This window comes from Myotis myotis, unplaced genomic scaffold (assembly GCF_014108235.1).
Source record: "Myotis myotis isolate mMyoMyo1 unplaced genomic scaffold, mMyoMyo1.p scaffold_m19_p_6, whole genome shotgun sequence".
Classification (NCBI taxonomy): domain Eukaryota; kingdom Metazoa; phylum Chordata; class Mammalia; order Chiroptera; family Vespertilionidae; genus Myotis; species Myotis myotis.
The window spans coordinates 75,872,356-75,885,240 of NW_023416368.1; the positions used below are offsets into that span (position 1 = coordinate 75,872,356).

A 12,885-nucleotide genomic window follows, 5' to 3' on the forward strand; every position below is an offset into this window, starting at 1 on the left:
AGCTTGAGCCCTTTTACTCTCCTATTATTGTGGCTCAGATTCCTTTTTCATGGTGTACAAGTCTGATAGATATATACCGATGTCATGTATAAGGAAACATAACGGTGTTTTGTAACTGTGAGTGCATATGTGAACATACATATATAACACTCCAGACAAGCTGGGATTTCCACTCATAACAACTGGTTTAGAAATTAACGTTCTCCTAAATTGAGAAGTAAAAGCCAGGGGTTATAAGAAAAATCTAGCCAAATAGTAAAGGGAGCTATAAAATTAATTATGGAGACAAAAAAACATCAAAATAAAGCAGGTTCACCAAACAAACAAAGCCAACAAATTTTCACTAAGCATCTTTAAGTTTATCTGTAAATGCTGACATTTTTAAAAAGTTGAGTGGTGCACCAACTTACATTTATGAAAAATGACATCATAGAATAAATGTCTAATTCCCAAAAGTAATAATTCAAGTTTAAAGATCTGCATATAAAAATAATAGAAGCAAGAGCTGCAATGAAATGAATAGAAAAAGCAAGCATGGTTTTACAGGAAACATTAAAAGTCGGATAGACTGAATATAATGTACAAAAGACCCAAAATGAAGGAATTAGGCAGAAATATTCCCAATGTGTTCAATATCTACTGAAACAAGCAATGCCATTGCAACTAATACCTGCCACAAAAGTTGGCATAAATGAGCTACTTCTATTACTTTTTAATGATGAACCAAGGAGAGATTTGTTACATATATTTTGTAATTTACCAATACTGTGCTATTAAATTTATATTAGTGATGCTTCAGCCAAGGATTTGTGCTAAGAAGACTGAAATCTGTTAGTACCACAGTGAAAATGATGCCTCGCTAGATATTCGACATAAAGCTGACCCCTAAAGGTTCCTTGATGCACATCTGCAACAATACGGTATACTAAACTAGCAACAGATTGGTTAAAAACAGTTTGGATTTTCAACTTCCATAACACAGGCAACATTTTTAGAAGCAATCACATTAAAATAAACGTGTCTTTCACAGTTACAGGATGAAATCTTAAACTGGCAGGCACCAATGCCCTGATTTTCTACTTTTTTCGTAAACCATATGACTTCCACATGCTGAGAACGTTTTATGCTTTAACCTGCAGGAAAGGCTTTACATCATTTTAATGCTCAGTGCTTAAAATGCAACAGAATCCCCCCCAATGAATGCAAGGAATATATCTGGTTTACTTTTAATCGGACTGTTAGAGAAAGTTCAATGAAAGCTTTCCCAATAACTTTGCATTTCCATAGAAGAAAACAAACAAAAAGAAAAACCTGAGGTAAGGGCAGGCAGAAGAGCAAATACTGTTATACGGTTCCAATTCTCAACAGACATTTTAGTTTTATTTCTAAAACAATTATTGAACATTTTAATATTGTATATCTAACAATACCTTTCACACACACAAAAAATCACTCTATTATGTAGTTATTTAGGATTTTTCTCTAGTTTTTACAAAGTAATGTTTCAGGTTAAGATAGAAGGTTAAAACAAACAAATTCTGGAAATCCTAATCTATAACAAACTAAAGGCGCTACTTTGTATTCTAAATTCAAAATTTAGAAGACATCAATTTTGTCTTTATTCAGGTCAATCTAAATATATATGCTACCTCATGCATACAGTCAGCTTGTATGTGTGGACTACAAACTGCAGGAATTCCAATTCAAAGGTTATAAAATATACCATAAAATTACATACTGTATCTATGTGACTTTCAGTTTCATAGGTTCAAGAATTGATAAGTTTGCAGTTGCTAGGTTCAAGAATTGATAAGTTTGCAGCCAAATATGTAAGTACACTAAATTCTCAACAGTCTAAAGAGAAATTATGCCAATTCCTTTGGTTATTTAAAAGTCTATTACAGTAAAAATCTGTCTCGTGAGAAGGGATATTGACAAACTTCTATTTCAAACTGAAGGAAACACAAATTATATTATCTTAAATTCTCCTGGTGTGATGTGATTAAATATATAAAGACTGTGAGAAACAACATGTTGCAATCCCCTTCCCTTTATACCTCTAACTGAAACTTGGGGGTGGAGATTGGGGGGAATCAGAATGCACATTTTCCAAACGACTTATAAACGTAGTTCAGCCAGCTCTCACAACTCGGTTGTGCAGTTTTAAAATAAGCTTCATGCAAAGCACTGCAACCTTGCTGTGACAATTACCTGTGGCTAAATGCAAAATAAAAACAAATGCAGGTCCTTTTCACCTAAAGATGTGTTTTACTCACAAAACCACAAAAAGCACAACCTTATTAGCACAAACTAAACAAACAGGCACAGGAGGCAGTTAAGTCCATCCAGGAAGAGCAAAGTACAATGCCAAGAAAGAAAGGAAGGAAGGACTTCAGCAAAGAAGGAAAGGAAGGAAGGAAGGAAGGAAGGGAAGCGGGAAGGAGGGAAGGCAGAGGTCTGCACAGCTGCAGGATCTCAGGGAAATGAACTCGTCACATCACGCCGCCCTACAGGGAACAGGAGGGTTTTTAAAGCGTCAGGGCAATCGCATAAAGCGATCACTTCATACCGTTCAACTTCGCACGGAACCTTGAATGCCAGCTGCACTCGCCCCTCCACTCACCCAATGCCTCCTCGCTCTTCGGTGCCGGCTTTCAGACAAATGCGAGACGGAACAGGGTGGGGTACAAGGAAAACACACACAGCGCCTTTCAGCGACTCCCCCCCACCCCACCCCACCCCGCCTCCAAATAATTTCCAACAGTTTTTCCTGCCACGCAAATCAGTCGCCCCATCTCAAGATGCACAAGTCATCCTGTGTTTTTAAGTAGACACATGCCAGCACTCCCGACCGCGACCCCGCGCGCCCGAAGCTGATGTTGAATGTGTTCGACACCCAGACGAGGAGCTAGAGATACACCTACCTGCTGTTTTCGGGGAGAGGGTGGGTGGAGGACTCCTTTCGAAGCAGCCCCAATCGTGTCACCAAAACACGGTTCCGGAATAAAATATTAAGAACACTTTTTTTCTTTTCCCACCTCATCTACCGACTTCAGGGATGCAAGAACCCCTCTCCACGCCACCTCCGCTCGACAGTCCTCCCGCCCGGAGTTCGGGGTGGCGATGCGTCCGGGGAGGGGGGCGGAGGCGGGCAGGGCGGGCGGGCAGGATCGGGCGACGGGACGCCGGCGAGTTTCGAGCCCCGCTGCCTCGCACCGCGGCGCCGGCCCCGAGGTCCAGGTCCCGCACCTCGCGCCCGCCTCTCCGCCCAGGCCCAAGGCGCAGCTAGGACTCCAGCTGCCTAACTTCCCGTCGCTAGACCTCCATTCAAGGCTAACACGTTCCCCGAGGACACGTCACCCAGTTTCAACCGCAGTCACACACCCCAAACAAGCCCACACGCCTCCAATTCACCCTACAGTTTCCCAAACTCCAAGCAGGAGACCCCACCTCCGGGAGTCCAACCTTCCGCCCAGAGGAGACGAGGAGAAAAGAGTTGGGGTGCAGCCGACGCCTTTCAATGACCGCCCCCCACAAACCGCCCCACCCCAGACCCTGCGTCCGGGGTCACCCACTCGGAAGCCCCCTGCGTCCTCCCTCCTCTCAATCCGGCCGTTTCAGAGACCCAGCCCCAGCCCACTCACTTTCTCCCCAAAACCCTGCAAAAAAAAAAAAGTGGAGAGAAAGAAGTGAGGAAAGAGACTTGAGGTAGTCCGGCTTTAAAACCGCTCGACTCACCTCGGAATCGTTGCCGAGTTCTCTCCGCGCGGCACAGCCCCCTCCCCAACGTCCCAGTACGAAGGGCTGAGACCGGGAGGAGGGGAAAGCGGGAGGGGGAGGGGTGTCTTCCGCGTGGGGCGCCGGTCGGGAGCGGACTGGGGAGGGGTTGAGGTCCGCGCAGGAAGAGGAGGAGGGGGAGGGGAGGCCCCTATCTCCCAGTCTCCCCCTGAAAACCTCCCTTGTCTCAATCACATCAGACTGACTGTCTTTGTCTGGCTGACAACCGCCATATTGATATCAACAGCCCCGCTCCCACCTGCTGCAGCCGGGCGGCCCTGGGAGTTGTAGTTCCTACCTCCCCTGAGTATACGTGTGGGACTTTGCGTTCAGAGACTCCAGTGAACTACAACTCCCGGCAAGTCGCGCGCCCACCGGGAGGAGGGGAAAGAGGCGGCAGAGCCGTGGGGACTACACATCCCAGAATACCATGGGTACCAGGCCCAGACTGTGGACATGAGATCACGCTGGGGTGGAGAGGCAGTATGAATTGGCGGCCGGGATGAATTTGAGCGGACGGAAGGAGGTGTTTCGAGAGAAAACGGAGGAGAAGGAAAGATAACTATAGTTCCCAGGACGTATGGAGGCATGACTACATTTCCCATGATGCCCCGGAAAGGGGGCGCAGGGAAGAAAGACTACACGTCCCGCGATGCTCTCCGCGGGCGAGCGGCGGAGCTTGAACCGGAAGACGCTTTCTGGGTTTGAGGAGTCCAGGGACTGGTGTTCAACAACCAAAAGTCCAATATGAAACTGGTGAGTCTCTTATCCTAGGTCAGAGGGCAATGGTTGTGCCATATCCTTTGGACTTAGTCGTTTCCACGTGGCGAAGGGAACCGTGTCTATAGGGGTGGTAATTAGGGAACTAGAAAGTGCGGTGAACTAAGGAAAGCTGCTGTTTGTTGTTTGAGGGGTTTCGAATCACACCTCCCTACCCCACCTCACACACAGCTGCCAGGGGATCTTAGACATGCTTGGTGGGCCCCTTTGGTTAGATAAGTGGTTGACTGAAACATTTCTTCACCGACCAACTAAAGGTGGGCTTCATGAACTGGGTTCGGCTGGTTTCTCAGCTGCCACGTGAGTGTTGTAATAGCTTGTTAACTTCTTTCCACGCAGTTGGCTCTTGTTTAGCGTTTCTTCTTACCCTTGTTGAGGGGCTTTGTTCCTTATGGGTAGAGCGTAGAAAATATTGGACAGAGGGTCACTATTAAATTTTCTGTTATAGGCTCCTGATTGCACTCGGAATCCAGAGAAGGATGAGGGCAGGGTGTGCTGCTGGGGGATTTGACGCTTAAACCTGTGGAGCAATGGTTCTCAACCTTCCTAATGCCGCGACCCTTTAATACAGTTCCTCATGTTGTGGTGACCCCCAACCATAAAATTATTTTCGCTGCTACTTCATCACTAATTTTGCTACTGTTATGAATCGTAATGTCAGTATCTGATATGCAGGATGTGTTTTCATTGTTACAAATTGAACATAATGAAAGCATAGTGATTAATCACAAAAACAATATGTAATTATATATGTGTTTTCCGATGGTCTTAGGCGACCCCTGTGAAAGGGTCGTTCGACCCCCAGGTTGAGAACCGCTGCTGTAGAGCCTGCTTATAGATGGATTGAGAGGAAGTGTTAACATATTAGAGTGGGGAGCGCCCCTTTAGTTGCTAGATGAAATGCTGCTGATTCATGAATTGTTTCATAAAGCCAATTAGATCTTCAAGTTGAAATAAAAAGACATTACAGTCTGTAAGGACTTCATGACCCAAGGTTAGATGGAATGTGCCAGTCTACCTGGAGTCCACATCACTGGCTTCTAAGAAAACTCAGACCTTTATTTTGAGCCATTTTACTATCATTGTGCGTGCAGACCTAACTAGTTTATTCCAACTATGTGGAATTAGTTAATAGCATATTTATGAGGACAAAAGTGTGATGCTGTACCTTTAAAAATCATGTTCCTGTAGCCAAATATTGTCAAGCTTTACTTTCTGTAATTTTTATTTTATCTTAAAATATATTTTTATTGATTTCAGAGAGAAAGGGAGAGGAAGAGAGAGATAGAAACATCAGTGATGAGAGAGAACCATTCATTGGTTGGCTGCCTCCTGCACGCCCGCTATGGGGATCAAGCCTGCAACACGGGCATGTGCCCTTGACTGGAATTGAACCCAGGACACTTAGTCTGCAGGCTGACGCTCTATCCACTGAGCCAAATGGACGAGGGCATCTGTAATTTATACAAAAAAAAAAAAAAAAGCCTAACCCCCTCCCATTTATGTAATTACTTGAACATGTTTTTTCAAAGGACACACACCCCTCTCATCTGCCCTTTGGTAATTACCATGCTGCAGGTATATACTTACTTGCTCAGCAAAGTGCCAGCTATTTTTTGAAAGCTCAGAGAAAGTATTAAAAGTAGATTCAGCTCCAAAACTCTCTCTATTTAAAGCTGTTTATGTAAGGGGAGGGCACAGATCCGTAAACCTTGAGAATATCAATTTGCTTCTAGGTGCCGTGTGCTAGACACTTAAGAATGCAGAATTGAAAGTCACCACTCTGTCCCTAAAGAAGTGTGCAGTATAATGAAGGTAGAAAAGTAAGCCAAAACTCTAATTCATGGTAACACACAGGCATGTTTAAGGCTTGGAGAACTGAGAGAATGATTGAGAGACATTCTTGGAAAGGTGACTCTGGAATTGCTAAGAAGGAGGAGTAGGCTCGGGTCTTCCATGAAGAGGATTCAGCTTAGGAGCAAAAAGCTTTCCCCTAAATCAGTGGTTCCCAACCTTGGCTGCACATTAGAATCACCTGGGAGTCTTTTTAAAATCCTGATTTCTGGGCCGCATCCTCCGGAAATTCTGTTTCTTTGTTATGGGGTGGGGCCACAGCATTAGTAACAAAAAACCGTTTCCAGCGGATGAGGCCCAGAAATCAGGATTTTAAAAAGATGCCCGGGTGATTCTAATGTGCAGCCAAGGTTGAGAACCACTGGCCTAAATGGTTGGAGCACAGATCATGTGTCTTCAATAAAAGATAAATTACGTTGGGTGTGCTTGGTGTGAAGTCATGCAAGTGTGAAAGTTTTTCTGTAAAAACTCACTTGCTGAGGTTATCAGAGAGCCATAGTTTATTTGACAGCTGTGAATTTATTCTTGTATTATTTATTAGTAATAATTATAGCCTGCATGTCTTTTTCCATACAAACAACTGTAAACCTACTTTTGGCCACCCCTGTACTTTGGTTTGCTCATAATATCCTCCTGCTTAATTTATTTAGAGATGTGAAATCATGGAAGGGAAAAAAGTAGAAACTTTTTTTTTTTCCTTTAAGAACCGAAAGATAGCTCTGAGGAAGTGTTAAAAACTCATTTGGGCTCTGGCCAGTTTGGCTCAGTGGTTAGAGGGGTCTCAGGTTAGATTCCCCGTGAGGGCACATACCTATGTTGCAGGTTCCCCAGCCCTGGTAGGAGTGTGCAGGAGGCAACCAATGTATATGTCTCTCTCACTCTCTCCCTCCTCTACCTCCCCCGCCTCCTTCCTTCCTTCCTTCCTTCCTTCCTTCCACTCTCTCTAGAAATCAATGGAAAAAATATCCTCAGGTGAGGATTTAAAAAAAAAACCACACGAAAAACTCATTTGGTAGTTAATAGATGATCTGTAATGCAGAATTTCTATCAACATAGCAAAGTGGTTTCAAAAATATTGACAGTTAAATTAGACTCCTTTTGTGTGATGTGCCTCCCGTAGAGTTGTAATAAATATTCCCATGGCCTAAAATGTTTAACTTTGTGTACTGCTTCTGGAATATGTAGTCAGCCATGTCTTACATTTATTTCATGAAACACAAATACATTTTATTGAGCACATTCTTGGTTTTGAGATTATGACTTCCAAAATACCCTTCCCAGTCTCTGGCCACATCTTAGTCTACTTCTATTGTCGAACAGGTCTGTTTCTCTCCAGTCCTGTTAATACTGCCTTTGTAGAGGCTCTTTTCACATGACATTTGGAATTCAAAAGACCTTCTATCTGGGCTGCCTACATTCAGTCTTTCCCCTCTCCAATCCATGATCTACTCTGCATCCTAAAAGTTGTTTTAAACTGCAGTTACATGAAACCCTTTGCCCTTAGGATAAAGTTTTATAATTTTTCACTTGCCTGACTTGGTCCTGCCTGCCTCTCCAGGTGTGTGTCTAGCCCTCATCTCCGTTGTTCTCCCTGTTCCAGTGATTTTACACATCTTCCAGTTCCTTCCACTTTCCCTGCTCTCTTTTGCCTCTGGGACTTGACAATATGTTCCATTGCCTACAACACTTTCTCCCTGCCTAATTTCTTTATACATTTCAGTCTCTGATGAAATAGCACCTCCTCGTCCAGCCAGTGTGGTTCAGTGGTTGAGTGTTGACCCATGAACCAGGAGGACACGGTTTGATTCCCAGTCAGGGCTCTGTCCCCAGTAGAGGGGGTGCAGGAGGCAGCCGATCAAAGATTCTCTCTCATTGTTGATGCTTCTATCTATCTCTCCTTCTTCCTTCCTCTCTGAAATCAATAAAAATGCATTAAATTGTTTTTTTTTTAAATAGCACTTCCTCAAGGTTTCCTTTAATTAGGTACCCACCCCTCTTATATGTTTCCATGGCACACCTTTTGTAGCATTTGCGGTGATTAGTTTTATTTCTGCCCTCTCTCTTTTAGACTGTGTATTCCCAAGGCCCAACATAGTGTGACACCACTAAATAATAGTTGAATAATATCTGAAGGCTTAGCAAGTTTGTAAATATCATTGAGTAAAGCTTACGGGGTAAAGTTAAAACGTTACAATAAGCTGTAACATTGGAGTAAAAAATAAGTGCTACCCTTTATGGAACAATTACTATGTGCCAGGCACTGTGCAAGGTACTTCCTATTCAGTGGCCCATTTAATCCTTTGGTCTAGGCCCCAGGGATGATAGTCCCATTTTACAGATTTAAAAAAAACCCTGAACCCAGGGAGGTGATGTCGCTCCAAGTTACACAGAGGGGAAAAGCGGCATAGAACATGCCAAGATTCCTTCCTCAAGGGTCTGCTGCTTAATGAGGGCAAGGGCTCCAGCACCTTGCACAGTGCCTGGCATGTTCTAGGTTCGCTCTTAGAGGAAGGACGCCAGAGTGCATACTGAGAGTTTATTTGAAGCTATTTTTTTCTTAATAATTATAGTTTGCTAACATTCTGTTAGAACATACGGGTCCGGGGGGAGTAAAAATAATCAAAGGATCACTGTGGGGAAAGCCTTTAGGTCTGACACCTGGGAGACTCTGGAGAGGAGGCAGGGGGAGGCGTGTTCTGAAGGGAAGGAACCCCCTCACCCCCACCTTCCCTTCTTACCTCTCATCCGCTCTTCTGGGCTAGTTTTAAAAGTATCTTTAAATGGGAGTTTGGTTAAATTAAGATCTTAAAAAAAGATTAGTGGTAAAAAACTGAAGTTTGGAAACTTTCTTGATAATACAAAGGACTCCATATCAGATCATACCAATTGAGTGCCCAAGTTAGTTTTTTTACTACCCAAGTTAGCCTCTGATACCATTTACAGTTCTCTAACTTTACACATTCTCTTGGTGGCTTTTTACACACCCAAGGGAAGACAGTGCATGTCATTATAATGTAATCCTTAAATATCTCCTTCTTAGATATCAACTGAACGGATTTTAGGGACTGTCTGTAATATGATGCAGTATTCAGGCAGCTTTATTTAACTGAAGAAATTCATTAGTATCTTCAGGGAACCAGAATTGTTTTAAAAGGAAGAGGAAAATTAAAAATGCATCCTCTAAATTAACAAATTTTAGAGCATGTTCTCTTTTAGTATAGATTGAGCCTAATTGGGTACACCCTCATGTCCAGTTCAGCTAAGGATAAGGAACTAGAATTTACCAGGGAACTTATAAAAAAAAAAATACTGAATACACTGATAGAAATTGACTTTGAAGCATCATGACTAGGAATTTAGTCATTCAAATAGATGAAGATTAAAGTGAATAAAATGATAAGCAGCTCAAGAATGCAGCATGTGTTATACTTCCTATAGATCAGGAGTTGCCAACCTTTCGGACCTCACGGACCACCGGTTGACAATGCTGCTATAGATAGTTCCAGAGATGGAGAGAATTTTCTAATTAATTCAGTCAACAAAGATGCAACTACAGTATATCCTTGGCATTCAGAGTTTTAATACTTTCCATGTTGACTATTTACATTTGACCCCAAAGATTGATGACAAGGAATTACTTGTAATTTTGCTGAAGCACAAATTTGAATGTGACTTTAAGATGAATGATAATCCTGTATGAATGGTCCTGATTCCCTAGAATCTGTGGATCTCTGCAGTTATTGTTGCTCTCTTGTTAAAGGTCTGAAAGAAAGCTCATTTAAATGCTTGATATGCTATACTTTTTTAATTTGGTAGAGGAAATTATATGCTGTAGTTGTATTTATAAATTTAAAAACTCAAGAAAGCCATAAGACATATTCTTTAGTGTTCTATGCTCTCATTACTACTGGCTTTGGGGGTGGCTCAAACTTTTAACTCGCCATTTCTCCTAGGAAAAGAGATGGAGTAAAAAAATGGATTCATGGATTATTCCTAGTGGAGTAAAAAAAAAAAAGTGGAATTGAAGTTTGTATAGAAGATCTTTGCTTGAAAGGGGCAAATCCTGCCCCAAGGTTAATTGAACAAATCTTTAGAAAGTGTGGATCTGAGAGGGATGGATTCTTTCTCCAATTTACACAATTTCAGAGTTCTTTTGGCTTCCTAGAATTTGGATTAACGGAAAATCTCTTGCTGTAAATTACAAACATGCACACATTGACTGATGCTTAATTCACCTATTGCGGTAAGATTGTTAAAAGGTCAACCTGACTTCACCATCTTTTCTGTGTTTTTCTTTGCTGGTTGATTAGAGTGCCCTCCTGTGTCTTTAGGATGTAAAGACAATGGTTACAGTATGATAGGTTTTTTTTCTCCTTTCATATGATTTCCTCAAACTCTAAAAATTTATGACATAAGTCCAAGTCACTTACCTTGTTCAGTAGTGTCCTGAGATAAAAACAGATCATTTATTTTTGAGCATTTCAGAGCCCTAATGGTTGCTGTGAAGATTAAATCTTTTGTACTTATTAAGCCCCCCCAAAAAATGTATACTAATGATGAATTTTTTTAGGGTAATAATAGTTGAAGAAAAAAATAAATGTATGTATGTATATACCACTTACTAAACAAGCATGACAGCAGTGCTGTTGCTTATAGCTGCACAAGCACATTTGTTTTGTGACTGGTTTGATCTAAGTACATAAATCCCTCTGCCATTTGCTGCTGTGATCAACAAAGCATACTGACGGACAAGGGCTAGGAGTGCAGCAAAGCCATGGAACTCATAACGCCTAGCATTCCTAATGGAACATTCACCTCTTGGCTTGCTAAATACCAACAGAGGCCCAGGCCTGAACTGCCCTTCAGATCTCCATCATCCATTTTATTCATTCAACAAATCTTCCTGAACATTGGCTTCCTCTGTGCTAGGCATTACTCAAGGCACTGGATATATTTCAGCGAGCAAAACAGATTTATGAAACTAAAGTCTAGCAGGCTCACTGTGCATTTCAAACAATGTTACAATGAACTTCCTGATGTGGAATTATCATTGGGCACTGGTTCAGTATTTTTGTTAATGCAATGGTCAAAAATATATTTAACTATGTCCAAGAATATGCCTTCTTAAAGTTGTAACAGGTGTGGCCAGCTTGCCCACTAGTTTACCAATGTACCCAGTAGTGTATGAGAATTCATTTCCCAGTCCTTGCCAACAAGGCCATCTGTCTCTTTACTTTACAAAGTTACATTGTCTTACTAATGTAACTTTTTTCTTTCATCAATCCTCACACCCTTTGTCTGTTAGACGTTAGCCACATTTCGTAAACAGAAATGTATCCGAGAGGGGAGCAAATTTCTCCAGATTTTAAAAAAAAAAGAAAAAGGTTTTTTAAAAGAATCTATGGTGTTGCTTTGAAAATGCTGATGCATGGGTGTAGTAATGAAGATGACGGAATCATGTTATCAAGCAAAGTGGAGAGGCAGCTGGGCCAAGTGTGTGTAAATGACAGGAGATCCCTCCTACCCCCCAGAAAAGGTGAGGTGAAGCTAGGAGTTGACATCTCAGCAAGACTAACAAAGAGGTATTTGCTAGAATTTGTAGATATCGTGAGAAAAGGCAGGAATGCAAAGGGTTGGTGGAATGGAGAATAGGAAAGCCTGTGTAGGATGAAGGAGTCAGCTTGAAAGCCCCAAGGTGCTTAGTGATCACAACTAAGAACTATGTGGTGGGAACTTCACTTTGAGAAAAACAGGAAGTTTAAATTGTCCCTCATTGACCATATATCCGAAGGAGATGCCTAAAGGTGTAAAACATTTAAATTTAAGCATAACTGAATGAACTTCAACTTTCTGAAAGGTTATCAGATAGATGATGTTTTAAACAGTGATTCTTTTTAGGACATGTAAAACTAAACACCCTTTTTGCCCTTAAGGTACAGTTTATTTTTCACTTATGTTTATGAAGGGGGCTGAATAATAAAATGTCTTACATTAATAAATAATCCATTTCTCAGATTTATGGCCTAAGCAGAAGTTTTTTTTTCCCTATATACAATACTTAGGCATTTTTCTATTCTAATAAAGTAGAGGAAGGCATAATTGCATGTTCTAACTTAGTAATTCTTCCCATTTTTTTTTTCAGCATGTGGAAATATGGATAAACAAGCAGTATAGTAGTAATGTAAATGGTATTACTATAATTGTTACCTTTTTTTATATTTGTAAACAACTTTATTGAGGTATAATTCACCTACCACAGAACTCATGCATTTAAAGGACATGCAATGACTTTTGGAAAATTTACAGTTAGGCAACGATCACAATTCAGTTTTAGAATATTCCCACCACTCCAGAAAGATCCCTTGTGCTCATTAGCAGTCAGTCCAGGCAACCACTAATCTACTTTCTGTCTGTAGATTTGCCCTTTCTGGTCATTTCATATAAATTGGCTCATACAATATGCGGTCTTTTGTG

At 41.7% G+C, this 12,885-nt stretch overlaps 2 protein-coding genes across 21 annotated transcripts in view; one reads left to right on the top strand and one right to left on the bottom strand.

The window, feature by feature from the left end:
* HMBOX1 (homeobox containing 1) overlaps positions 1-4,026 on the bottom strand; it is a 221,710-nt gene extending 217,684 nt beyond the window's left edge. For 16 of the 17 annotated variants that reach the window (XM_036312106.1, XM_036312100.1, XM_036312104.1 and 13 more), the window contains exon 1: positions 3,739-4,026. The gene's annotated coding sequence lies outside the window, so the exon portion shown is untranslated. Of the gene's footprint in view, positions 1-2,924; positions 3,057-3,738 lie in introns of those variants that run through there. The other variant, XM_036312093.1, reaches the window with a different exon arrangement.
* Positions 4,027-4,225: 199 nt separating this feature from the next.
* The window catches only part of INTS9 (integrator complex subunit 9), a 106,087-nt gene continuing 97,427 nt past the window's right edge, over positions 4,226-12,885 (top strand). For 2 of the 4 annotated variants that reach the window (XM_036313539.1, XM_036313540.1), the window contains exon 1: positions 4,235-4,533. In XM_036313539.1, the coding sequence (XP_036169432.1) occupies positions 4,525-4,533 (9 nt within the window). In that variant the 5' untranslated portion in view covers positions 4,235-4,524. Of the gene's footprint in view, positions 4,534-12,885 lie in introns of all 4 variants that reach the window. The other 2 variants (XR_004968267.1, XM_036313541.1) reach the window with 2 other exon arrangements.